This window comes from Ovis canadensis, chromosome 11, assembly GCF_042477335.2.
Source record: "Ovis canadensis isolate MfBH-ARS-UI-01 breed Bighorn chromosome 11, ARS-UI_OviCan_v2, whole genome shotgun sequence".
Classification (NCBI taxonomy): Eukaryota; Metazoa; Chordata; class Mammalia; order Artiodactyla; family Bovidae; genus Ovis; species Ovis canadensis.
In genome coordinates this window covers 47482112-47510085 of record NC_091255.1, presented here as the reverse complement: position 1 = coordinate 47510085, position 27974 = coordinate 47482112, and the positions used below count along the sequence as shown (strand labels likewise).

The 27974-nt window shown below is 59.0% G+C and overlaps 1 protein-coding gene across 6 annotated transcripts in view; it reads right to left on the bottom strand.

Moving 5' to 3' along the window:
• Positions 1-27974, bottom strand: part of ARHGAP23 (Rho GTPase activating protein 23) — a 79689-nt gene that overhangs the window by 27373 nt on the left and 24342 nt on the right. For 2 of the 6 annotated variants that reach the window (XM_069543285.1, XM_069543283.1), the window contains exons 2-14: positions 20026-20187; positions 17493-17520; positions 16195-16293; positions 16001-16079; positions 15783-15837; positions 11707-12871; positions 9984-10139; positions 9677-9788; positions 9468-9525; positions 7322-7465; positions 1854-2171; positions 497-558; positions 101-231 (exon numbers count right to left, since the gene is read on the bottom strand). In XM_069543285.1, the coding sequence (XP_069399386.1) occupies positions 101-231; positions 497-558; positions 1854-2171; positions 7322-7465; positions 9468-9525; positions 9677-9788; positions 9984-10139; positions 11707-12871; positions 15783-15837; positions 16001-16079; positions 16195-16293; positions 17493-17520; positions 20026-20187 (2569 nt within the window). The other 4 variants (XM_069543286.1, XM_069543284.1, XM_069543287.1 and 1 more) reach the window with 4 other exon arrangements.

Below are 27974 nucleotides of genomic sequence, written 5' to 3'. Positions count from 1 at the left end.
GCCCAGACCCTCACAGGCATACACACATGGGCAGATTACATGAGGATAACCACAGCACACACCCACATGCACACCACCCCCTTAGCAGCCACCTTCCTACCCTTGCTCCCTGCAGGCTGGTCCTGAGTTCTGAAGCCACGTGCCGTACTCTGTTTGAGGAACTCAGACTTGAGTCCCCCCAGGCCACGAGAGCCTTTGGGGGAAGAATCAGCTTTGGGCCCAGAGCTATGGCTGTGTAGGAAGAGGGGAGAGGTCTTCACTGGGGTGGCCCAGCATGCCACCTGCCCTGGCCTCCCATCTCTTCAGACCTCTCCTCCATCCCCAAGCCCATTCCCCCCATGCCCTTCTGGGGACTGGAGGCCTCAATGCCCCTCTGCCCTCCCTGCCCCAGAGAGGGCGATTCAGGGGCTGCCCTTAGGTCTGGAGGTGGGCCAGGAGAATGACCTCTGCCTGGGGTGTCCCCCACCCTGTGGCCAGGACAAGGACTGGGCCTTACCTCACTTTGCGATAATCATTAAGCTTCTTGCTGATCAGAGCTTGGTTGGCACAGCCGGGGTCCTGGAGGAAGGAAAGAGAAAGTAGACCCCATCAGTGCCCATGGCCAACCCACCAGGACTTCTCCCTGGCCCCTGCCTCAGCTTTGCCTCCCCATCTCCTCCATCTGCCAGCTGGAGGGGACAGACCCCGGAGCAAGAAAGACCAGGGCCGGACTCCCGAGCACCCCCTCACCAGCCGTGTGACCTTGGGTAATCCACTTAACCTCTCTGAGCCTCAGTCTCCTCCTTGGAGAGATAATATGGCAACCTCAGGGTTGGGATGCAGAATTATGCATGTGGCATTCATCATAGCTCTGGCAAGGCACAGCCCAGCTGCCCCAGGAGGGGCAGCTGTTGCAATAATGCAGGTGACTTGGGGCCCCCAGCTCATACCCTGTTGGGGATAGCGCAGCCAGTCCCCGCAGAGAAGGGCCCCATATTTCAGGTGCTTTTCTCCCTGCAGCGAGGACAGACAATGTCCTGGGGCAGCAGAGCCTGGATCAGTGAGATGGTGGGCCTCAGTGGACTCTAGGACCCCCTCCTGTGGTCAGAGCAGGTCAACGCCTGGACCAGGGCCCAAGCCCACCATCCTCTTGGCAGAGGCCAGCCCCCAGCTCTCAGCCCAGGACCCCCACATAACTGCAGGTGTGCAGAGGCACCTTTGTGCAGCCACCTGGCAGCTGGAGTAAGTGGAGGCAGATACTCCAGCAGGAGCCCCTGGCATGCAGCACCACCATGGAGGGGGCGCCATTTAAAACTTCTCCTGGATTCCCTGCCAAAGCCCTTGGCTCAGCCCCTGCTGCCTGCTGCCAAAGGCCAATCCCCTTGGCCTCCTCCCAAGGTCAATGTGTTTTTGCCCCTGCAGAAAGGCCAGCCCTGGCAGGGGCGTCCCCTACAGCTCTGGCCCAGGGGGACTTCTTTCTGTAATACATTTCACAGGAGATCCCCCTGCCTCCTGAAGCTCCACCAAGAGGCTGAGGTTTGGCTTGGACCTGACCTCTCTGTGCCAGAGCCTGCTCAAGGCAGTCATAACAACGATGATAATAATAATAATTACTGTCACTCTGACAGCTATTATTGTTACTGCCTGTCGTGGAATACTACAGACGCCAGGCTCTCTGTGAGCCACTGGCCCATGCATCGTCCCTTCACATCAAACCCTGGGCGGGCAGAGTCGCCAGGTATACTCCTGTTGGCCCATTTTACGCAAGAGGGGACTGAGGCTCCTAGCAGCGAAGGGAGGAGCCCGGCCGATGAGAGGGGCCCGGAGCCTGCCCTGCCCTCCCTGGCCCGCCTGGGGCCGGGCCGGGCCCTCACCTCGCCCTCGGCCCTGCTGTTCTCTCGGATCGCTCTGATCCAGCCCAGCATGTCATCCCGGTCCTCAGCCTGAAAGAGATATTCACAGAAGTCAGCGGTGGTCAGCCGGAACACGTGCCTCCTCTTGGTCTCGCTGTAGGAGATGTCCACCAGGCAGGAGCCGATGCAGACGGGCGCCGCCTCGTCCTCACCTGCGACGGCCGCCGCCGCCCCCGCTGCCGCCGGCCCGGGCTCCCGCCGCTCCTTGCTCAGCGAGAGCGAGCGCGCCCGCAGCGCGGCGTACACCCGCTTCCACTGGCGCAGGCCGCCGCCCGCTTTCTGCAGGGAGACACGGGGAGGGGGAGAGAGGGGAGGGGGGCGGGGTGAGAGGCTGGGCCTGCCCTCCCCGCCCCCAGAGCCCGAGGGGGCCCTAGGAGCTGCAGGTGGTGGACAGCGGTGGGCACCCCCCCCCACTGCAGGCCGGGAGCCCCCTGCTCTGCGCCACTCCCGCGGGCACCTGGGGCGGCCTTCTGCCCGCAGTCCCCACCTCTCTCAGCCCCGCAGCGGCCGGGACACCCCTACCCACTGTTCTCAGTGCCCTCAGGGGGTCCCCACCCTTCTCTTCAAGCACTAGCATCCACGCTCCTGCGGCATCGGCAATGCCCCCGGAGAACCGGCAGGGGGCTCCAGAGGGCAATCAGGCCCCCCACCAAGCAGGACCCACCTTCCGTAAAATCCTCCTAAAGCCATTCGGGGGCCACGTTCTGCTCCCCTTTGTGGGCAAAGCTAGTCAGAAGCTGTCAGCCACGCTTGCTCTCCCTGCTTCTCTGCCCCTCACCCAAGACTCCACTCCGTCTCCTCTTCCTGGGAAGCTGCCCACCAGGCCACCTGGGCCCGGTATTGCCAAAGCTTGTGGCAGCGTCCAGGCCCTTCTCAGCCCTTTGCTTGGCCTCTTGGTGGTATAGGACCCAGCCAGCAGTCATTCCTTCCCTCCCCAAACTCTCTCTTGGCATCCAGGATCCTACGGTTTCTGGTTTTCCTCCTAATTTCACTGACTCCTTTTCTACCCCTCCACCCCGGCCCCCATCAACCAACCCTACACCAGCAGTTCTCAACCAGGAGATGTTTGTCTGGAGACATTTTCAGTTGTCACACCTGGGGAAGTGCTATGGCACGTAGTGGGCAGAGGCAGGCCGAGGATGCTGCTAAACAGGATGATGCCAGGCCAACCCCACACCAAAAAGTCATCTGACCCAACCATGCTGAGCTGAAAGTCCTTGCCCTAAAGGAGGGGGCGCTCCAGAACGTTGTCCTGGGCCCCCACCCCCTGCACACCTCCCCGATGACACCATCCATGCCCGTTTTTAAAAAATTGTGTCTGTCTGCTGGTGCTGATGCCCACACGTACCCGTGGCCCAGCATCTCCCCAGAGCCACGTCCGGTGCCTCCCACCGTCTGCTCAGCATCTCCACCTGCATGTCCCACAGGCACTGCAGATGCAGCTTGCTCACTATGGGGCACTTGATTTTTACCGTTCCCCTTCCATCCATCTTTTCCAGCTCAGCAAATCCACCTAGTTGTCTGTCCAGAAACCTGGGGATTGCTCTTGACTCCTCCTTGTTCCTCAACCTTGACTCCAACCCATCAGGAAATCACAACTGTTCTGCTTCCAGAATATCACCCCTCTCCATCTTTCCTGCCACCGCATCAACACCTCTTGCCTGGACCACTGCACAAACCTCCCCAGTCTCCACTCTCCCTCCTGCAGCCCACTCTGCAGCAGCTGCAGCCATCATTTCAAATGTAGGTGAGGTCCTGGCTCCCCCTGCTTGGCGCCCTCTCATGGCTTCCCATCACTGCTGGAATCAAATCTAAGGTCTTTCGTGATCAGGTCCCTGCTTCTCCTAACCCATCCCTCTTTTTTTCTCTTGACGCCGAGCCACAGGGGCCTTTTCTAGTGAACAAGCCAAGCCTTTCCTTTCTCCAGATCTTTGCACATGCTATTTTCCTTCTGCCCAGAGCCCCTGGTCTTTCTTCTTCATGTGGTTGCCTCCTTTTCACCCTTACGGTCTAAGCTCAAGTGTTACTAACATCACCTCCTTAGTGAAACCACCTCTAAGCACTTCTCCCCTAACGGCAGCTCCTCCTTCTTCCCCACTTAAAGGCAATCACACCGCCCCGTTCATCTTCTCTGAATGCCCACCGCAGCCTCAGGTTACCGGCTATGGGCAGCTTTCTCCGTATCGGGAAAGCTCGGAAAAGCTCCTGAGCCAGGGAACTCGTCTGCCCTCTTGCCTCCACACTCCAGAGCCTAGAGCCGTGCTGGCACAGGGGAAGCGCTCGTCGATACTTACTGAGTAAATGAATTAGTCGTTCTCGGAACGACACCCTTCGGGCTGGAGCTCCATCTCCCCCATTAGACAGAGGGCACCTTTCCTCTGGCTCACGGTCTACCTACGACTCTTCAGCCAGCATGAGCCTCTGTCCTCAGAACAAACCAGAGGAGGAGACTTCAAGGCTGGCAGGTGAACACAGCCACGTCTGGCCATGAACCCTGCCCATCATCCCATACCTACTGGACCCAGGCAGGGATGTTCAAAGCAGGAAACAGCAGGGCCCTCCAAGAGAAGTTTAATGTCAGGGTGAGATTAAAGGAGCCCCTTTGGGACTAAACCACCTAGGTGACCTTGGACAAGTCAGGCCCCTGCCCCTAGCATCAGTATGCCATATCGGAAAAATAAGAGGTAACCCAGCTGGGTCACCAGCTGTGACCCAGCTCCAAGGTCACATCCAGCTCCAATGCTGGGTCTGGCTCCAGGGACATGTCACACCCACCCATCCCATCCTCTGACCGATAGTCAGTGGCCTCTGAAAGGGCTGGGGGCCGGGGGAAGGCTGGACTTGGCTGGAGCAGACAACATCTGCCTGGCAATCTGGGTCCTGGACAGACTGAAGTGCCCGGGAGGGGCCAGGTCCTTTCCTTGCCCAGGAGATCCTGTGGCTGGGCTGCCAGATGCCTCCCAGAGCGGGGGACAGCCTACTGTCAGGCAGAAGTCAGCAGCTATCACCTCAAGCCTTGGGCTGGACCATTTGTCCACACCTGCCTACTCCTCCTTGGTCTCCATCCTCCACTTCCTCCTGAGGCCCAGCCGTTTCTTGTTTTCTCCCTCAATGTTCCTGTGCCTGTGGCTGCAGACACTCATGTCCTCTCTGATGGACAAGCACCCTCCCCAGGTGGATCTCCCTCCTGATACCACACCCTCAGAGTCTCTGTCACCAGGACACCTCCACTGGGGGATGCGCCAGGGCCTTCGGATGCCATAGGCTCCCAAAGAACCTCTTGGCTGCCTCTCCCCAGACCTGCCCCTCCAGCTGGGGGAAGGGTTCCACCATTCACTGACCCTCCAGCCCAAGCTGGGACCCCAGGAACCAACACTGCCTCCTCCACCCTCCCTCACCTCCCAGCCTGCAGCCCAGAAAAGCCCAGCTTTTCTTCCCCCTCACATCTCTCTAAATTGTCCCCTCTCCTCCACCCCGCTCCCCTCGCTCACCTGGACAACAGCATGGCCTTGTCTCCGCCTGTCACAGATGCAACACTTACCTCCTGGGCCCCCACCTCCACCCCACCCCCTCACCTGCAAAGGCTTACCCCAAGGGATGGGCCTCTGAGCGAGCGGGCACCCACCTCCACACCTGCCTTCCATCTCTCATCCTGGCTCCCAGCCGCCCAGCACCCCCTGCCACCTTTCCCCCAGACTGCCCAGGAGGGCGTCTCCCCTGTCAGATCACACCCTTCCGGCTTCATGGATCCCTAAATACCCTTCACAGCTTTCCAGACACCCCCTCCCATCCCACTGAGGTCAGGGTCATAGGTTGCTACACGCTGCTCCCCTGAGCGCCCCCATCACAGCAGTCAAGCACTGTGCTTTCTCCACCCAGCATGAACCCCAGCAGGGCAGGACTGGCCTGGCTCCTTCACCCCTGAATCTGTAGAACCTCAGCAGAGAATTGGAGCCGAGCAGGCTGTCCAGCATCATGAACAGGCCAGACAAGGGTACGGAGGAGTGCCAGCCCTGCCTGGACTACACTCTCACTTCACTTTCACACGAGCCTTTGGAATAGAATAACACTGTCCCCATCTCACAGATTAGAAAAGTGAGATTCGGACATTAAGGGGGTTACCAGCTGCCTTGTGCCTGATAAGTGGCTGGGCAGGAATTCCAAGTGTGTCTGACTTTGAAGCTTAAGTTCCCACCAAGTACAAGACACCCTAGAAGGCAGGATAGAAAATTCAAACAATAGCAATAAGCAGAAGAGCAGCTCCCGAGGGCCAGGCACCCAGGTAAACTCTTGCTTAGATCATCTCATTTAATCTTCAGCAAAGATGCACGATCTGGGGATTAGCATTCACTCCACTTACAGACGAGGAAACTGGGTCATAGGTCAGCGAGCAGCCTGAGCTTCACCAGCACAGTTAAGAGCCAAGCCCAGGTTCACACTAACCGCTCTGCTCGTCTCTGCCTGTGCTGCTGGGAGGCACAGCAGTGGGGTGGCTCCTCCTCCTGCTTCTGCAGCCCACGGTGCTGCCTGGAGCCAGGGTTCATACTCCACAGATCCAGGGACTCCACCTTTGCCCCATGGGATCCTGCTTGTTCCCCCGCCGAGGCCCAGGCTCCCTTCATCTCTCACCTGAATCTCCATAGCAGCTCTTACTTGGCCTTCTTACCTCCCTTTGACCCTGTCTAATTCATTCTCCCCAAGAAGCCCAGTGGAAGAGGCCCCAGGGGCTTTTAGTTGCCCCTTGTTGTTCTTGTTCAGTCGCTAAGTTATGTCTGATTCTTTGCAACCCCATGAACTACAGCCCTTAGTATAAAGACTTCCATGGCGGCCCAGTTGGTAAAGAGCCAGCTTGCAGTGCAGGAGACCTGGGTTTGATCCCTGGGTAGGGAAGATACCCTGGAGAAGGGAATGGCAACCCACTCCAGTATTCTTGCCTGGAGAATCCCATGGATAAAGGAGCCTGGCAGGCTACAGTCCATGGGATCTCAAAGAGTCAGACACAACTGAGCTACTAACACTTTTCAGGATAAAGACTAACACCTCTGATGGTCTTGAAAAGGCTGCACTCTGCTTTCTTCTGGGGCTTCAGCTCCCCTAAAAGAATCAACCTGGCTTTGCTCTGTCATTTTCCATGAGCCCCAGTGGCCATTCTGGGTGTGATCTGCCAGCCAAGGATCAACCATGGGATAGTATTGTCAGAATTCCAAGCACAACTTGATCAGATCCACCCACAGCAAAGACCATCTCTCTGATTAACTCTTTTTCATGAGTTCTTTAGGATCCCTGGGAAGTTCTTCCTGGCATCTAACCTCTACCCCTCATGCAGCAGTCTTAGCTCCAGAGGCAGTGGGGTGGGTGTAGGAAAAACTGGAGAGTTCTGCTGGAGCCAGCTTCCGTCCACCTCCAGCTCATTCCTCCAGCCATCTTACCTTCCCTTTCTTGGTGAGGACCTGCTTATAATACAACCAGCCTTCTCTCCTGATGTCGCTGAAGGTCGCATCTGAGAGGTCAGAGGTTGAGTGTCGCTTGGAAGGAGCGTCAGCATCTTCGGAAGTGCCCCAGCTATCCAAGGACTGCAGAGAGACAACAGAGAGCAATTTAGGGTGGCTCCCACAGTACCAGCATCTCAGAAACCCCATGGACCACTTGCAGCCCCACGGGCCTGGTGTGTGCTACACTCCTCTGTGCTGTGTGGTCTCAGAGGCCTTGCTTGCCTTCTCTGATCTATCTGTGTTGCTGTCATGAGACATATGTGATGGGGAAGCCAGAAAGGAGGAAAGGCTATGTGACCTGCAGGCCACCAGCCTCAGCACATTTAACTTTATAGACTTGAAGGAATTAAGGAAACAGGGGAAGTGATTGTGTCTGCATGGAGTTACATAAACAGGGGAAGTAGGAACATCAACAAAGGCTGAGTTAGTGGGGCAGGTGGTCATGCCCACAAGGAGTTAACAGAGGAAGTGACAGTGTCAGCAGGACTCCAGCAATAGCAGTGACAGGTTAAGGGAGGGTTAAGTAAGCAGAGGAAGTGATAAGGAGGAAGCCAGGTGACAGAATCATCAAGGTGTTAATGAAATCAAGATGCCAGGAATTCCCTGGCGGTTCAGTGGTCAGGACTGCTCGCTTTCATTGCTGAGGGTGCAGGTTCAACTAAGATCCTACTAAGCCACAGGGTGTGGCCAAGAAGAAGAAAACAGAAATCAAGATGCCTTTTCTAGCCCATCTATAATCAAAAAGATTTAAGCCTGGACTTCCCTAGTGGTCCAGTAGTTGATAATCTGCCTGCCCTATATAATACAGGGAGTCCAGCCCGGTGCTCTGACAACCTAGAGGGGTGGGATGGGGGTGGGAGGGGTGGCGGGAGAGAGGCTCAGGAGGGAGGGAATATATATACATATATATAGTTACGACTGATTTGCCTTGTTGTACAGCAGAAACCAACACAACGTCGTAAATTTAAAAAAAAAGAATCTGCCTGCCAATGCAGGGGACATGGGTTCAATCCCTGGTCTGGGAAGATTCCACCTGCCGGGGGGGGCAATTAAACCTGTGCGCCACAACTACTGAAGCCCGAGTTCCCAACAGCCCAAGCTCCATCACAACAGAGGCCACTGCAATGAGAAGCCTGCACACCACAGTGAAGAGAAGCCCCCGCCCAGCACAACTAGAGAAAGCCCTCACACAGCAACAAAAGCCCCAGAGCTGCCAAAATAAATAAATAAATCAAAATAAGTAAATAAAATATTACCTCCAATTAAAATAAATAAACTTATATTAAAAATAAATAAATAAATCGACACACTAAGAATAAATAAACAAATATTTTTTTAAAAAGACACTTAAGGCCATTTCAGAATTGATCCTGTGTCTCCCAAGGTCCTGAGGCTGGAAACTTCGGCCTCTCCATCACTCTCAACCCTGTGTCCCCGCCCCCCCTTCCAGAGTGTTCGCTGTCCCCTGAAGACACCACACAAATACCGACCCAGTGCCTCCCAGTGTGGGGACTGTGTTAGACACTCAGCAAGGTCAAACAGTGAATAAGACAAATGAAAGCCCTGTCCTCCTGGAGTTTACATTCTAGCTGGGGAGGCAGGCAAGAAAGGAGATGAGTGCGTAAAGTGCTTAACAGGAGAAGTGCTCAGAGGCGAGCACGGTGGTGGAGGGAGGCATGAAAGTCAGGGCTAGGCTGAAATCTGATGGAAGGCCTAAAAAAAATCTAGAGAAAAAAAGTAAATCTAGAGAAAGTGAAAAAGTGAGTCCTACGGCTATGGAGGTGGGCATGGGGAGGACCTTCTAGATGAGAGGTGGGGGCTTGGCAGGACAGTGCCAAGGCCTTGGGAAGGGGGCTCATGGTGTCTTTAGGGGATGACAGAGCCCCCAGAGAGGGTGGGTCTCATGGCTGGCACAAAGTGAGTGTGGGGAGAGCCAAGGTAGGAAGGAGACAGGAACCCGGGTGACCCATTTGGGATCGCAGGAGTCCCAGGCCAGGCCCTGCTGCTGAGGCTAGGCTCCAGAGCTGAGGGGTGGGACACCCCAGCCCTCCGACACCCTCACCAGCTCACACGTGCCACTCACCCCATCAGTGAAGAAGCTTCGAAGCATCCGCAGGCTGGGCACGCGGTTCGGCAGGCGCCTAGGGGGTGAGGATCAAGGATGAGGCGTATGAGAGGCACCGCTTGGACCTCCCACAAGTCCCAAGGCTCAAAGATCCTGCAGGGGGAAGCCCACTGCCCCCGCGTGTAGAAGACCCCAGGGCCAAGAGCCCTGCCACACCCGGTCCTCACCGCAGAGCCCGGCCCTCGTCCCGGAAGGTGTTGAGCCCGTCGTCGCAGGACTTGGAGCGCTCGGTGGTGATGGCCAACAAGTAGGAAGAACGGCGGCCGGCCTTGATGCTGCCTGCAAAGCCACCCAGATCAGCAGGGCAGCGGAGCCGGCTTCCCCAGAGCCCTCCCATCCAGGCAGGGCCCGGGGACCCCAGGAGGAGCAGAAGCCAGTCGGGGGAGGCCAGCCATCAGGCAGTGGGCCCAACAGGGACCAGTGGGACCAAGCAGCAAGGGAGCGGCTGGGGCTGGGGTTGCGGGAAGCACTCACTGCAGTCCTGGGAGTAATGGCGGCCGAGGGCAAAGGTGAAGGTTGGGGAGGATGGGCTGGTGCCCAGGACAGGGGCGGAGTTCATGGCGCTGGAGACCACAGCAGAAGCAGGGACGTGCTTGGCTTGGAGGTCAATGCTGGGGCTGGTGGGCTCGTCTGCGAGAGCAGAGGGAGCGGGGGGTGAAGGTCCCAGAAGCCTGAACCTGCCTGCCGCCCCGGGGCCCCAGCCTCACAGCCAGGCTGGGACCATATCCCCAGACTCCAAAAGCCCTCCAGGGCCCTCCTGGCAACACGCCCACTGCCAAGGGAACTGATCCACCACTGTGGTCACGCAAGCTCAGCTTCTGCCTCCTCCATCACACTGAGGGCACCGAGGAGTGGGGGCAAGTCACCCCTGGCTCCTAGAGGCAGGAACTGTGTCTGCCCCACCAGACTGATGGCTCTCTGAGGCCATGGTGTATGTCTCCCCCATCAGACTGGCAGCTTCTTGAGGATAAGGACCATCTATCTCCTCCACCAACTGGGGACTCCTTGAAGTGGGTGCCACGTCACCCCCTCAGACTGGAAGTACCTCCTACCTTCAGATTGGGAGCTTACTGAGATGAGAGGCTGCGTCTGCCCTGTTAGACAAGGCTGGCTCAGCGGACTTGGGGGCTGGGGTGCAGGGGGCAGGTCGTGCCTCCTCAACTGCCATGGCTGCCCTTGGGTGAGCTCACCACCCTCAGGTCTGGTTACCACCTCTGGGTTCCAGTTCCACGATCTTGCAGCCCAGTCTTCCCAAGCCCCCAGACCCAGCCCAGCTCATCCTGCTCCCTCATGAGCACCTCTTATTCAGCAAACCTGAAACCTTTCCCCGTCTCGCTCCTTTTCTTTCCCGATACGGAGGTGAGGCTCTACCGTCCAGCAAGGCCAGAAACCTGGGAATCACCGACCCTTCCACTGTCCCGTCTCTCCTTTATGCATCTATTCCTAACGAGTTTTCAGTAATCCCACTGCTCTCAAAGTAAAGTCCGAACTCCTCATCAACTAACGAGGCCCCTCACGACCCATGTGGTGACCTGGAAGGACATCGTGACTCACGCTTCGGGGTCTTTGCACATTCTCGTCTCTCTCCCTGAACTTTCTTCCCCTGACTAACTCTTTCGTCTTAGCCAAAATCTCTTTTCTCTCCTTGGCCACTGTGCCCCAGCCCAGCCCTTCTCTGTCTCTCAGAGCTCCCCGACTCCTATCACACACCCGTTCCCCTGGATCGTTCTCGTCTGATCGTATATTCCCCTGGACCATGCGCTCCAGGAGAAGACAGAGCCTAGCACAGTGCCTGGCACAACTCTGTGCTGGATGCGTGGAAGGATGGAGGACGGATGGAAAGAAGAAAGAGTGAACGGAACAAAGGAAAGATAAAGAGTGGAAGGAAGAGTGAAAAGAAAGAAGGGAAGAACAGGACAAAGGAGGCAGGAGAGGGGGAGGGAAAGAAAGAAGGAAGGGAGCGAGGGAGGGAGAGGGGAAGTAAAGGTGGATGGAAAGAGACTGGATGCGTCGAGTGGAGGAGGGATGATGAGATGATGGGAGAAAGATAGATGGATGAATGGATGGACGGCCACAGAAACGAGCTGATCCCATCAGCACCCACCCCAGAGTTTTGCCCGGGTGGCAGGTAGGTGGAGTACAACCAGGACACGGAAAAGCAAGTCTCCCAAGACAAGCCACCCGCACCATCACTCACCGATGAAGGGAATGGAAGCCAGAGAGTCTTCAGTAGTGGCCAAAGGGGCCACCTTCCTGGCCGGGCGTTCCCCTCGCCCACTGGCCTCTGGCTCTGGGGACTCGTCACCAAACCCAAGGTTCATCTGTCTTGCAGGGGGCAGCTGGACCTTGCGGCCCGTGGGAGGCTTCTGCCTCAGGATCACTTCATCACGGCGATCCTCGGAGGGAGGCTCCGAGGCCCGGGTGCTGGGTTCTGGTCGGACAACTCTTGGTGGTTCAGAGGCCTCCGGTGGGAACGGTGCCGGGGACTGGGCCAAGTTGAAGGTGGGCAGCCCCCCAAAGGGGGAGTCCCGGAAGGAGAGCGCCTGCAGGAGGCCAGTCCGGCGCTGGAATGATGGGCTATAGCTCCGGTACCCGATGTACCCGAGGTCGTCCAGGCCCTGCAGGCCAGGCGGGGCTGGGGCCTGGGGCCCGGGCAGGTCCCTGGGTGCGCAGGCAGGGGTACGGGCAGACGGTCGCTGGGAAGCCCAGCCACAGCGCTCGAAGCGGGGTGACACCAGCGCTCCTGGCCCCAGCGCCTCAGCAGAGCGGGTGGCCCGGCTCAGGTAGTCGTCTGAGCGTGCTCGGTGCCAGCCCTCCTGGCCCAGCTGGCTCAAGGCACCCTGGGAGGTGGAGCAGGGCCAAGGGCGATGGGCAGTCACCTCCTCCAGTCGGTCCTGGGAGGCACTGCGGGCCCGGGGGGGCATGGCGGGGCACCGTCTCTCCCCCGCCCTTCGGGGTACCTGGTTCGACAGCCAGTGTGACAAGGCCTGCTGGCACTCCAGTCTGCTGGGGGGTGCCCGGCTGCCAGGCTCCGGGAAGGCACGAGGCGTCCGGGGCTCTGAGGGGTGGCGGGGGAAGGCACCAGGGCTGGGGCGGGGCTGGCTCATCCCCAAGGAAGGGTGGTCCGGATGGGAGCGGGCGGTAGACGGGATGCGGGGCCCCGGATCACTCCAGGCAGCAGGACTCCGGGGGTCACCGGGCAGTGCTGAGAGCGGCTCACGAACCATAGTGGCCCAGGTGGAGACCCGGGCTGGCGGGGCGTAGGTCTTTCGGGGGTAGCAGATCGGGGGTGGCTCTGGGATGCTCCGGGCCTCTCCAGAATACGGCTCGTTCCCCTTCAGGTAGGCGTCCTGGGAGTAGGCCTGCCCGGGGACACAAAGGCAGGTGAGCAGGGCTGAACAAGCCCCACAGGGCAGGGTTACAGCAGCCCCTAGAGGTCAAGGCCCCCCAGAAAGGGGCCTGAAGGAAGGGGACCAAGCTGTGGGGGGGTGGTCCTGAGAGGGCGGGGGTGAGAAGGCGTGCTCCAAAGAGAGTCAAGGGGAGGACAAAGAAATAAGAGGACTTTGAGTCTTACACACACACACACACACACACACACACACATTCACTCGAGAAAGAGCCAGGATTTTTCTAAGGCTTATGACAAGGACTGCCTTTAGCCACAAACATTCCAACATCTGTTTCCTGGGGTCCTCCTCTCATGCTGGCCTCAGCCGCCTCCCTGCCTCCTTGTGTCCCATGGTGCCCACAGACCCTCGGGCGGAGCTGGGAAACCCCACCAGAGACCAGTCAAGGTGGCAGATGCCAGGGGAGGGAGCCGCCTAAGGGGTGTGTCCAGGGTGGGGTGGGTGGGGGCTGGGAGAGCCCAGCTGTCCCTCCATCCCCCTGGATGGGAAGCTGAGGGCCTGGCTCCTGGGCCACTGGGGGGCAGGGGAGGGACTTGCTCACCCCCTGCTTCTCTGGACCAGGCTTGAGGGAGAGGCCAGACTGGTTGAGGGACCTTGCGCCACCTTCTGCCACCCCAGGCCTGGAATTTGGCGCTGGGAGCTGAGGCTGACGCTGCATTGCTGAGGAGTGGCAGGGCCAGCGCCCAGGCCCGGCCAAAAAAGGAGGCAGCCCCCAGGGACAGCGGCCTTGTGGCCCTGGCCTCGCCTGGCCCCTGAGGGGCTACCCAGGGGCCTAGCTCAGGGTGAAGTATCAAAGAGGGAGGGCGAAACCAAACACACACACACACACATCACAAGGAGACACAGGAAAATACACACCCAGAGACACACACACACACAGAGAAGCACAATGAGACACACACACACACACAAATAACTACAGCTCCAGTCCTGGGCACACACATCACGTGACGAGGGTGAGTAAACCACACCCCGTACTCAGCCCCCTGAGGACCCACACACCAGCCAGGACACTCACGTACCTCTCCCTCCTGCCATCCTGCCGGCTCTCCGGACTCCCTGCATCACAGCGGCTGCGGTGGCATCCTGGCCCACCTCCACCCTCCAGGCCCCCGCTAGCCCCCACTGATCACTGTGCCGGCCCTGGCCTGGGGCCCCCCAGCCTGCCCTCCCGGCGGCTGCCCTCGGCCCCCACCGACTCTCTCGCAGGCGGGAGGAGGAGGGAGGGGAGGATGGGTGTGGAGGGGCCTCGCCGCGTCGGCGGTGGCGTCAGCAGCTGCCGCAGCCCCATTGGCCTCCAGCCTTGGCTCCCAACCACAGGAATGCCTGGGCCCCACCCTCCAGCTAGCCAGGGAGAGGGGGGCCGGCGGAGGCCCCCAGATGCTGACAGCTGGGGCTGCTTGCCCACCCGAGCTGGGGCAGCAGAGCTCAAAGCTGTTGCCCCACCCTGCCCAGAAGAGAAAGCAATGCCCTAGGTCCCGCCCAGTCACACACAGTGCCCCACCCCACCACAGCACGCCTCCCTCTGCCTGGAAAAGGTGCACACAGGCAGGGCCTTTGAGACTTGGGAAGACAGAGGTAGCTCTCTGGGCCCCATCCATCCCTGCCTCCCCCTCCCCAGAAAGGGCAAGGGGACTATCGACGTCATGGGGTGGAGGTTCCCAGAGGGGCATGGTGCCAAGCATGGCACTGAGATTACAGTGATTATGAGCGTACATCCAGGGCAGAAGCCAGCACGGTGGCTCCCAAGGCCTCCAGGCTTGGCCCGCACCCCTCTCCCGGGGGGCAATGACCTTGGGGGCAAGCAAGCTGGCTTCTGGCTGGCACCCATGAGACGAGGGAACTGGGCACTGGGCAGAGAGGACTGCTCTGGGCTCTGGGTCAGAGCTGGGAGGGAACAGAGAGGCAGCGTGTGTGCTGTGTGTGCACACGTCAGGCGTGGAGCGCGTGGCATCAACAGGTATACACGTGAGTGCGGGGCACACTGTGTGCCACGTCTGTGGTGCCTGCTTCTGTGAGCAGTGGGCTGAAGGAAGGGGCGTCGGCACTGCGTTTCACGATTGTGGACGTTCGTGTGGTTGTTGCGCTGCTGAGCACACACATGCCGGTGCCGGGATGGAGCCGGCTGGGATGTCTGTGGGCACGTGTGTTGTGACAGCAGCAAGCGTTTGTGATGTCCTAAATATTCGTGCTGCAGTGGTGAGAAGCCCGAGTGTGTGCTGTGACACACTGCTGGCGAGATGCTGAGGAGTGTGTGGTATGCTGTGATGCCTGTGGTCGTGAGTGTGGGGTAGTGGGTGCCTACGTACTGAGGGGTTGTGTGTGTGGTGTGTTGTGTCTGGGGTGCGTTGTCACATAGGACAGGCTGGATGAAGGGTGGGCTACGGGCTGTGTGGTGTGGCTGTGCGCAGAGTGTGTCTGCTTGAGCATGGGGTGGTCCATGGTATGCCGTGTGAATGGGAGCACACAACAGTATTGTGTGTGTGTGTGTGTATCTACCCGAGACGTGCTCACATGAGGCCAGGCGGGGAGGGGGCAGGGAACAGACATCTTACAGGAGCCACAGGAACATGCCAGTCTGGCAGGGCCTGCTGGGCCACCTTCCTCCAGATACCCTGGCAGGAATCCTGCTGGTCAAAGCCAGTGCCCTCCTCCCTCAACACAACACAGCCCTGAATGAATCAGCCAGCAGCCTCAGCCCGGGGATGGGCCTGGCATTCCCAGTGGGGCAGTGCCAGGCTGGTGGTGCCCCCACACTCTCTCCTCTGCCTCCTAGAGGGGCCAGCGTGGGAGAGAGGCCAAGGAGAAGGGCTATATCCCGCCCTGCACCCAGGGACCTCCACCTCAGACAGCGGGGAGGACTCACCAGCTGGAGGATGTCCTCGTCCTTGGGCATGATGGAGAGTTCCAGAGTGTCATCGCTATGGAGACAGGGCAGGGGGTCAGGCCAGGCTGAGGCAACAGGGTCTGGGAGAACAGGGATCCTGGTCGCCAGGGCACCACCAGGGCCGAGGGGGAGGGTGTGGAGGGATTCGGGGAGTGGGCTGGGGGCTCTGATGGGAGAAGGGAGGCAAGGGCGCTCACCTATTCTGGATCAGAGCTATGACCTGGGAGTAGGTCTTCCCAATGACGCTCTCCCCATTCACCTTCACCAGCCGGTCTCCTGGGGACCAGGGGCAGGGTCACAGGTGAGCAGGTCAAAGGGTGTCAATAGCCCCACCTGAAACCCCCTGCATCACATATGGATGACAATGAGCCAGGTAACTGAGACAGCTCACCTGTGCGAAGGCCCGCCCTATGGGCTGGGCCATCATCCTTCACATTCTTGACAAAGATGGTGTCCATGGGCTCCAGGCGGTGCCGGGGGGAGGGTCCTGCTGAGCAGCAGTCAGGTTAGCTGGGGATGGCTACTGAAGGTCACACCCATGCACAGCAACACACACAGGGGACACACACTCAGAGAATGAGCACACTCACACGGACACAAAACAGAGCCGCACATCCACAGGGACACGGACACACAGGACCAGACAAAACACACTGCTGGGAGGATGGAAAGTTACATGGACGCACGGAGTTGCTCCTAAACTGGCTCCCGCGTCCTAGCACCATGCTAGAAACTAGACCTCAGAGGAAGGACAGACGTGGCCCCTGCCCTTCCCGAGCTCATTGTCTAGTGGGGCAGGCAGACAGGCATGCACACACATACACACACAAACATCACAAGACAAAAGAAGGGCGCCGTAAAAGTCCAGTAGGCAGAGACACCCGCACGCTCAGAGAGTGTCCACATCCAGACCCAGGGAGAGCTGAGCAAGGCCCTGAGGCTCACAGACACCCTGACCTCCCACCCCACTCCCTTCCCCAGGGTCAGGGATGCAGAGGCCTGCAATCCCAGGACTGGCACTCGCTCCTTGATGACATCACGCTACATCCCAGCATTACTCCTCTGCTAAGTGCTGGATCCATCAGAGAAACAGGCCTGCACTAGGCTGGGTGGCTCCTCCCCCATCACAGGCCTCTGCAGTGGGGATTCAGAAAGACAGAGTCCCCACACACGCCCAGTAGAAGCCTCAGCGGCAGACAGGGAAGCCTGCCTATTCAAGGAGTTCTGCCTTGAATACCCTAGAAAGCCGTTTGGGAGAGCAAGGGTGACCGCCAGGGGAGTTAGTCTCACATCTGGAAACAGAAGGAGTTCAGGGCCGCCCTTATACCCCGAAAACCCTAGTGTCTCTGCCCCCAAGGACAGGCCTCAATCAGCCTTCCCACCCCCAGGGCCCTGCAGGTCCCACCTGAGCCTCCATCTAGGCTGGGAGTAACTCTAGGGCAGGGGCCAGGGCTTAGAAACCCATCTGGTCCCCAGAACACCACCCCCAGTGTGAAATGGACAGGTCCGAGGAAGACAAATGTGGAGAAAAGAGAGGGAGCAGAGAGTAAGCATATGTGCAAGTGGATACACAGGGAAGAGCAGACAGGGGCCGCAGTCAAGGGCGAGGGTGCGGCAGAATCCACGCTGACCTGCAGGAGAGGGCCAGACACAGAGCGGGACCCCAGCCCAGCCCAGCCCACTCCTTACCTCCTCCTCGGCCTCCATTCTCTTCCTCCTGCAGGGGACAGAGGCAGGTGTGGGCCCTCGGCAGCACCGGGGGAAGCCCAGCTTCGACGAGGTGGGCCCCTTCAAGCTCCCCCACCCATCAGCATCCCCTCTTATCATTCTTCAACTAGCCCAGAAGCCAGAGGGGGAGGGAAAGGTGTCCACGGGGAGGTCACATCCCAGGCAATGTCCCCCAGTCACAGGAGCCCTCTCTCATGCCTGCTAGTCCTACCACATCAGCTCATCTGAAAGCCCCCAACCCCATGGGGGACTCAGGACCCCTTCCCTTGGAGAGCTCGAAGCCCAGTGGAGGAGGGGTCATACCCACTGACACACAGACAGGACCCAGGCGGACACAGATAAGCAGGCATGACAAGTGCAAACAGTGGCTATCAGCTCTCAGAGAATGGGGAGGAGAGGCCTGATTAGTCCCTCTGGGAGGGGGCGGTTTAAGGCAAGTTTCAGGCCAGCTGAAAGAAGGCATTAGGGTGAGGTGAGCAGAGTATGCAGGCACTCAGTGGCAGAAATAGGACTCGGTCAGCTGAGCTGAAGCAGAAAGAGAGTCAACACCCGCAAGTGACAAGAGTCAGACTCAAGCTTTCAGGTCCGGAAGGAAAGAACAAGGGAGCCAGTGAAGCTCTTGAGTGGGAGAGTAGATATGAAAATGTTTCCAGCATCTAGGTGCAGGGCTAAGAAACGGTCTCAAGGAGACCCATGAGGGAGGTCTCTGGGCTCATCCTCGTGAGTGAGAAGGGAAGGGCACTGCATTTAGGGAGAAATCAGAAAAAGGCAAGAAGAAATCAGAGAGACAGGCCAGGCCAGCGGGGTGCAGCATCTTCCAACTGGATAGGACCTTTGGGGTCATCTTGTCTAATCTGTTCCACAGATCACCCACTTTACAGACGACAGGGTGTGATTTGTCCAGGGCCACTCGGAGACAACAGAGCAGCCAGTGCTGGACCCCAGGAGTCTGGGGCGCCTCAGCCAGGACAGGAAGCCGCGGGGCTCTGCTGGAGAGCAGTCCCTCGGCGCCCGCCTTCCCGAGCGGGGTGCGTGCCCGCTGATATGAGCTGACAGCACTATGAGCGGGCGGCAGCGGCAGATGGATGCATCTAGACGGGTGAGCGCCCTGCAGGCTCCCAGCCCTGGGCATGTTCTGGAAAGGGACGGAGCCCGTCCCTGGCTTGCCCTGCCCTGGGGTCTTCCACGTGAGCAAGGTCTCTCTGAGACATAGGCCGACCACCCAGCCTAGACCACTTGAGCTGCATCTGCAGGGCCACCCTCCGGAGGTCCCCTGAAAGAAGGAGGAAGGTCCAGAAAGGGGGGACATTCTGGGGAAGGAAGGACCCGAGGTTCCAGGGAACTGGGAGGCTGGTGTCCTTGGGCATAAGGGGTGAGGCAGTGCTCCTACCACACACCATCAGCCCCTCTTACAGCCAATGAGAAGATCTGGCTCACACCCAGACTCAAACACGGGTGTGAGAGCTATGCAGCGACATGCACACATGAAGCATATATATAGACACATGTGTAGACATACACAGATGCGTGTACATGACAAGCATACCACGCACGCACGTGTGCATACAAAGAAACACGAGCAGGCACACGGACCCAGGCAGAGAAATCCAACGCCTTGGTTCTCTGGCAGGTGCGACTAAGCTCCCTGTCCCTCAACAGCTGTGCAGGCTGGTCCCAGCCCTGGGGGAGGGGAGAAACAGGTTCATGGGCCCCAAAATAAATCGTTCTCCCCTCCTGCTGGGAGAGAGGAGGGGAAGGGAATTGGGCCCTCCTGGGGAGTCCTGGTTCCTGCCTAGGCCCCCCTCAAGCCTTCCTGTCAGGGACCACCCCCTGCCCCCAGCCCATACCGTGGCTCGGTTTGAGTAGCCCCAGTTCCTGGACTCAGAGAACCTGATATTTATATTAGGCCTGGAAGGGTTCCTAGGGGTCAAATAGATAAATACCCTCAGGTGACAGCAGCAGACATGGAGCCCAGAGAGGGTGAGACTACCCAAGATCCACCGTGAGTTAGGAGCTGTACCAGCACTGGGGCCCAGGTCCCCAGCCCAGCACAGGGCTCTTTCTAGGCCCAGAGCTGAGGCCAGCAAGGGCTGGGGGCACTCTTGGAGGGGCCCCGGAGGTGTGTGAGGACGACTGCCCTAGAGCTCAGGCCGTGGAGGGTCAACTAACCCAGCTCAGAAGTGGCCAGTAGGCAAGGGGTCCTTGGAAGCCCATCTCCTGAGAAGCTGTTCACCTTCCAGAGGCCACGAGTCCCGGGGTTAGGGGAGCATCCTGACTCCCCCACCTCTAGCTCCTTGCCCCAAGCCAACCACCCATTCTCCTTAGAAGACTGAGCCCAGAGCAGATCGGGGGCTTGTCATGTCACACAGGCGACCCAGCCAGGGCCGTCCCTGCCTCTCAGTGCCCCGCTTCCCCAGGCACAGAAGCACCTGGAGGAGAGCACAGAGGAGTCACTCTGAAAGCGCCCTCAGGGCAGGCAGGGGCACGGGCCTACCTTCAGGCTGCAGTGCACGGCGGACTCGGGTGGGTACACGATGAAGTGGCGCAGGGTGAAGCCGAAGCCATCCTGGAGGTTTTTGTGCAGGAGCAGCGTCCGTGGGCCCTGCCAGGGGAGGGAGCGCGCGGGAGAGCACCCATCCCTCGGGCCCAGAGGCAGCTGCGGGAGCAGAGCGAGCAAGGGTGAGATGCCAGTCCACACACAGCCTCCTGCAGCCTGGGGGACCTGGGGGGACAGCCGGGGCCCACCGACCCGGCTGTGCCCAGACCCCTGCTCCCCTCTCCCTTCCTCTCCCACACTCATTAGCCCAACAGTTTCCTTTTCCTTTTTTCCCTCAGTCCCCTCAAGACACCTATGCATCCAGGGAAATGCCGGTGCAGCAAGTCAGGTGTCTGTTCTGTTCAGTTCAGCCAAAGTTCACTGACTCTGGACACACAGCCTTCCTGCCTGGGAAGTGCCCGCTGCACAATCTCACACACACACACACGTGCAGGCAGACACAGGCACAGACACACCCACATGCACTCACGTAGACGGGACACACCACAAACACCCAGACAAGAACGCTCATGTGCAAAGGTGCAGACACACCAATGAGCACACACATGCTCACAGAGACACAGACATGTGCACACAACACACACAGGCACAGACAGACTGACACACACACGCATCCTTCAAGAGCAGCAGCAAGAAGACGCGAAGAACCATGAGTCACAAGGGACAGTCCGCTGAAGGGGCCAAGCCCAGTTCCGGTTGGCTCACCAGAACTGAGTGGAGAGCCGGGTTGGGGAGACACTCCACTGCCCTCTGGCCACCCCACCGGAGTACTTGGGATTCCCCAAGATGGCAGGGCAGAGGGTGTCTGAAGAGGGTTTGGGGGCACATGGGTGTGTTTCTGGGGCAAGAGGCAGAGGAGGTTAGTGCCTGAGAGGAGGTTCCCTTCAGGTACCCTGCTCAGACACAGAGGGAAAGTGGGTGACAGGAGGGCATTAAAGTGAAGGGCAGTTTGCCTGCTGAACAGCCAGGACAGCTCCCTCAGGGGTTCACTAACCCCTGATCTCGGGCAGCCTAACCTACCTGGTGCCCCTAATCCAAACCCCTCGGAGAGCGAGAAGCCCCTCCCCTCCCTCAACAGTCTCATCCCCTGGCTCTTCCTTGGCACCAGGCAGGAGGAGCCTTCAGCTGCAGAAGAAAGGCGCAGCTGGGTGCAGACGGAAGAAGATTCCGGGGTGAGGAATTCACCCGGCAGGAATTTCACTACGAAATCCCCCTCATTCCCCACCTCTAATGTACTGCAACTCTAATGCACTCATCCTGAGAAGCCCCTGCCTGCAGCCAGCCACCCTCCAAGATACACATCTGGCAGAAGGCGTGGATCCTGCACTCAGCCCGAAGCTAGGAATTTCTGTGTGGGGTAGGGGCTGGGCTCCATGGGGCAGGAGGTTTGAGGAGGGAATATCCTCAAATCTCAGAAGATTAAAGTGCCACATAAGTAACAGGCTTGCTTCATACAGTTCCAGAAGACACAGCCAGGTGGAAAATTTGAGAAGGCTAAGCGAAGCTCCTAGCCAGGGAGATCATTCTAATATATACATCTGGAAAGTGACCCACATGGGGCTGTGAGCGCTCTGTCCTCACAAGGGCCTAAGTGAAAGCTGGACGACCCCCATCAGGGAGGCCGTAGGAGGCCTCCGCCTTTTCTGGCATCAGGCAGAAGGTCTAATGATGCCCTCTCAGCTCCTTCCACTTGTGGCTATAGCCTGGACACTCCCACTGAGCCCCACACACCCACGGGGGTCTGAGGAGCCCAGAAGAGAAAATTCTCTGGGAATTCTGCTGAGATCTGAAATCCCCTGGATTTCCTATCTCTGCTGATCTGGCAAGGAACAGATGAGGAAGAGAAGAGGGCCTCTGGGGACCCTCCACTGCCCTCGCCTACCAAAACCCCTGCTCCTGCCTAGCGTGGAGCGCCTCCGCTGCACGTCCTCCACCAGGCTCTGAGCTGAGGCTGTGTGCAGGGCCTATTGTTTTGCTGGTGTCCTGGATTAAGGTTTAAGCCACCAGCTGCCCCAGTGATGAGAAGTGGCTGGGACAGGTCCCCGCACGCCCCCCGCCCCTCCCCCAGCACACATCCTGCCTGGAGCTGCCAGCTGCCTGGGGGTACCACTCCCCGGGGAGGAGGGGCCTGTAATCAAGGGCAGTGGGCATGCCTTTCTCTCTCGGGTCCTCTCCTCACCCAGGCACCACTGGCGCTCCCTCCCTTATCTCTTTCCTCTTTTCCTTCCTTCCAAGGCCCCTTCCCCCATCCCTGCCAACTAGGCGCCTGAGAATGTCAGTGTGGTAATCCCCCTGCCACAGTAACCACAGCCCTGCCTGAAGAGGAGACACTGCAGCCCCCATCAATGACCAGATTTGGCAGCCCTCCTGTGGGAAGTTCTTCCTTAGGTTTAACCTCAGTCCTTCATGCTATGTAACCTCAGTACACATGCATGTTTCCTCTGCTCTCCTCCCATCTGGGACAGCGCTGGGTCTTGCTCTCATCTTGCCAGGGAGGGAGGTGACAGATGAAACAGAGAAGGGACCAGCAGTGGAAAATCATTAGACTGGGAAGAGGTACAGCTCACACACACATCCCCATTTGTGCTATCTGAGGTAGGTACAGAGACAAGAGGAAGGAGAGAGGCAGGCTCAGGGGACACAGGGACATCGCCAAGTAATGCCCCCTAGTCCAGATCCACTTCCAAACGCTCCCACCCTCAGGTCAGGAGAGACATCCAGAAATTCCCACTGATGGTGGGAGAAGGGCAGGTGGCCCCAGGGCCACAAATAAGACAGAACTGGACATGTGATGGGCTGGCAACACCAGGAGCTAGAACCCAGAAGTCCGGCTCCTCCCCTCCCCCAGGAGCATAAAGAGGTCATTCCGGGGAGCACAGCGTTCACGCTGGGCATGGTGCCCACTGTGACTCACACCCTGCCAGCCTGGTCGATCTCGGACCTCAGAAACACTGTCCCCACCCCCACCCCAGCCATGTCAGTCCTCACCCTGAGGTCACTCATTACCTCCTTGGCCCGCTTGAAAACCCTGTGTGTCTCTGTGCCCAGGTCCCCTCCCAGGGAGAGGGCAGAGTTCTGACTCAGGGTCACTGTCAGCCCAAACTCTCCAGGATTCCATGCCCTGGCATCTCTTCAAACAACCCCGGTCCTTTCCATCTTTCTCCCACCTGTAAACCAAGAGGCTTGAGCCCACTGCAGGCCACCACCAGACTGGGGGTTGTCATCCAGCACCCCCAGAAAAGGTCTCAGCCACCACTCTGAAGCCCTCACCTGCATCTCTCCAGCTCCTCACTCCCTCCCCACCCCGGGGCATGGGTCCCGGAAGACTGGGCCCCTCGCCCCGCTGGCCCCCGCGGCGCTCACCCTGGCCGGAAGCGCCCCCGGTGCGCCGCGGTCGCTGTGGCTGAGGCAGGGCAGCCAGAGGCAGCGCGGCTCCGGGGCGCTGCAGTCCACGCCGACGGCGCGCTCCCAGCGCCAGCCCCCGGCCCCCGCGCGCTCCACGCGCCACACCGCGCTGCCCACGAGAGCCGCGGCTGGCAGGGGCCCCCGGGGCCGGCCGCCGCCCCGGCCCCAGCGCGCCGCGGGCCCTTCTTCCGGAGCCCGGCGCGCCGCGCGGGGGCCGGCGGCCGCTCCTCGGCGCCCGGCGGGCGGCGTCCTCGGTCCCCTCGGCGGCGGCGGGCGGGCCCCGGGGGTCCCCGCCCGCCCCCCGGAGCCGCGGGCCCGGGGCCCTGGGGCCCCGAGGGGACGGACGGCCCGCGCGGACAGCGGCAGGACGGCTGTAGCGGCTCCGCACCTCCCACGCCTCTCCGCCGAGCGCGCCTGAGCCCCGACACACCGGCGAGTCGCGCAGGGCAGACGCCTCCCCCTCCGGGGCGGCCCCTGTCCGCGGCCGCCCCATCCCACACACACACACACACCCACACAGGAAAGGCCCTGCGCAGTGCCCCCGCAGTCACACACTGCACACCCCGTGCAGGCGCGCGCGCATGCATACACACACACACACACACTCACGCGCACATCCCACTCACAGGAAAACTCTCCGTACCCGCACGCACCCGCTATACTCCTTCCAGTCCAAAGCTCACGCATCTTGCTGCGCCCCAGAGAAAATACACACTCGCATGGGTACACATGTAAACATACACCCAATCCACCTTGCCACACACACATCTAGGCACCCCACACTCTCCCCCCACAGGCACACTCATGCTCCCTATGTCCACATGCCCCACAGAAACACACACACAAGCACACTACACCCCTCATACACATGGTGTGCATGGAGACCCTTCTTTATGCACACACGCTTTGGACACCCTCCCATGGATATAATGGCCCCCACCTCCCACTGAGATACATTTGCAAGCATATCCACTGTGCCCTTAAAAGCACACCAGGCCCCCTCCTACCCACCCATCCCTACCCACACTCACACACCCCACAGGGAGACTCACAAAACCCACAAAGGCACACACCTATAGGACTTGTACACACTACTCAGCACATCCACTCAATGCATTGCTGCTGTGCCCCCTCAGGTCTCTCTCTTTCACACACACACACACACACACACACACACACACACACACTCTCACACGCACTGCTCTGCACAGGCAGCAGCTCTCTCTTATACCACCCTGTTTCACAGTCATGTTGTACACTTCCCACCACCAGCCATGGGAACGTGTAGCCGCCCCTCTTCCCCAGGACCCCCTGCCCATTAGCTCGACCCAGAGGGGACACCACAAGCCGACAGCGGGCTCCAAGCTGGCCCCCACTTCACCCCCAGCACGTGAGTCAGACAGGAAGCCGGAGTCACGGCAGACCCTGTCCTCCGCCCCTTCCTGCTCCCTCTCTTCCCAGGCCCCTTCCCGGGTGGGGTCGGCAGAGGCCTGGGCTAGCGGGTGTCACCACCGCCGTTTCTATGCACTTGACTGTTCAGCGTGTGCTTGTCCCACACAGTGGCTCACTGGGGTCTGGGGCCACTGCCCTGGCCGTTTTCAGAGAGGGAACCAATAGAAACCCAGGAGCACCCAGTCTGTGAGGGTGGCACTGGGACTCCAAGCCCAGAGCTCCTTCATTCCAACTTTGATCTCACCCCTAAACTCTAGCCAACACCAGGGAAGGAAGGCTGAGGGCAGCAGGGAAGAGACCAGCCAAACTCCGCTCTCAGATCTAGGAGTCAGGGAGGGAGAGGCATAGGGCTGGGCCCTTGCAGGGGAAGCCACCAGAAGGGAGAACCAGGCAGAAGAGCCAGCATCCCTTCCCTCCCTCATCTCCATCACCTGCTGTCCTGGAAAGGACAGGCCAGGATGGAGGATCATGTGGGAGGCAGAGGAGAGAGACAGAGGGGCACAGGGAGGACGCGAGACCAAGGGGCAGAGGGAGGAGAAATAAAGGCCCGTGCGGGTGGGCAGGAGCGAGGGAGGAGGCGGAAGGGTGAGGGTGAGGCGTGTGGGGCCGGGAGCGGTTTTGTTCTCCTGTTTCCTGTTTGCTGCTAGCTGGGCCCCCAGTGCAGGAGCCAGACCCCCACCCCCTCCCTGGCGGAAGCCAGACGGGAAGAGGGAGGCTGCCATCAGCGCTGAGTCAGGAGGGCTTGGGGCAGAGCTGGAAAGGACCATCCATGGTCAGGGGGAGCAGGACTCCTGGCATCTCCATCAGCAAGCTCCCCATCGTTAGAAAAGCAAGGCTTCTGGGTCAGGACCACTCCTGCCTTTGTCATGCCCTCCAAAAGCCAGGGCCTCAGACCACCTGGACTGCCCAGATGTCCTCAGACTCTGCCACCCCAGATGAAGGGCTATGACCATAGGGACATCCTGACTCAAAGCCTGACCTGCTTTCCCAGAAGGCAGCCAGGTAGTCCCTCCAGCTGCCTGATTGCCTTTCCTCTTGCTGCAAGTCTGGTCCCTGGTTCTGAGAAAATGGGCTCACTCTCCCCTCTCGTACCCCATGGAGTCTCATGGGCAACAGGTGCTGACATGTCCTTGTGTCCAGATCAAGAGCCCACCTCCCTCCCTCGAAACGGGTGAGGGTTCTGAGGGCTGCGGGGAGAGGCGAGGTGGACAAGCAGCACCAGGTTTGTGTTCCGGGCTGCAGAGACCTGGGAAATACAGGCCGTCTGTGACACCCATCTCCTGGCAGGGGCAACACGGCCCCCAAAAGCAGATAACAGCCTCCTCCAACACAAACCGACACCTTCCCCACCCCACCCTCTCCACCCCAGCTTCCTCGGTAGGGATGTCAGGTGCAGGGTACATATAGTAGGGCCTAGAAACCTATACACAGCTTGAATAAATGATCCTCCAGGCCTGGGGAGCCTCTCAGCCACCTCCCCCATTTCCTTTGGGAAAGGAATGTGGGGTGGGCCCCAGAGTGCAGTCAGGGAGGGGGCCAAGGGCTGGGAAATACCAGGCGTAGCTGAGATTCTATTCCAAGCCTTCCTGCCTGGTGTGAGTCCTCCCCTACACCCTCCCGGCTTCCTCCCCCCAAATCAGGAATTACCCCGCTGAGCAGTCTCTCCCATCATCCTCTAGTTTGACCAGCTTGCAAAATCCATTCAACCTTATCTTCCTGAAGGTCCCTGGGGAGGACTTGGGGACTATACTCCCAAAGGGAGGGCATCCAGTCTTCCTCTCTCCAGATGAGATCATCCTTTACTGTTTGAAAGCACTTTCACTTTATCTCATTTGATCCTTACCCTAAGAACTGGATATGTGAAATTGTTTTTATACCCATTTTTCAGATGCAGGAACTGAGACTCAAAGAGGACAAATAACTGATTCAAGGCTGACTTTTACTAAGCTGGGACCATCCTAGGATTCTAACTGACTCAAATCTCTTTCCATTATCCTCTTATTTATCTGTTCAGGAACCTGAGTGCCTGCTGAGGGCCAGGTGCTATGCTGGGGGCTGGGACACCTTGGAAGATAAGACAAATGCAGACCTCACCCTCAGGACACTTACAGTGCTATCCTAGCTCCTGAAATCTTCAGGGGTCTCCAGTTCTAGATTCAGGCCCAAGCCAGATGCCTTCACCCCTACCAACAGAGACCCCCCCACACACACCAAAGGAGCCCCTGTGTCAGGGATTCAAGGCCTCTTCTCTCTGGAAAGGGACAGCTTGTTTGAGGGTGGCGTTCGGGGCCTCCCAAGTTAGCCTTTGAACCAGAGGGTGGATGGGGCTGGTGGAGCGGAAGGCTGCAGGGGCGGGAGCTGGGGAGAGGAGAGCATCCTGGGGCCCAAGGGTCAAGTGAGAGGCGAAGGAGGGAACGGACACTGCTGAAGGGCATGTGGTTCAGGAAGTGAGAGAGAGGGGTCTCTGGGCAATTCGCCTGCTTTTACTTCCTCTGGCTTGCTTGGTGCCTCCTCCCAGAACATAGGCTCCAAACCCTGAGACAAGCAATGCAACCACCCCCAAGAGAATTATGTGGAATTTCCAAAGGTCTGACTGGTTCCATACGCCCACTGCACATGACCAAACTGGGACCCACTGACACACGTTGGGGCCTGGGACCCTTTGCTGCAGTGCTTGCCCCTGGACAAAGCTCTCCTCCAGCGACAAAATGCAAAGAAACTATATGGGACTAAAAATAACTGTACACATTTACAGTTGGGGCAAAATTATGGACTAAAGATACAAAGAGACCAAAAAAACCCAACTGCCACTTTTGAAGAGCCCAGAAGAAAAGCAGGAGTTTGGGAGGAAAAAAAGGGTATTACGAATGCCCTCTATATTCAACACCACCAGAGGGGTGGGCAAAATACCTAAGACACCCTTCCAGCCTGACTCGTGGACACACCCCTCCCCTCCCCCCATATAAGCAACAGGCCTGCCCCTTCCTCAGGTAGCAGCAAGCAAGGGAACTTGTTTGTTCTCTCTAGAC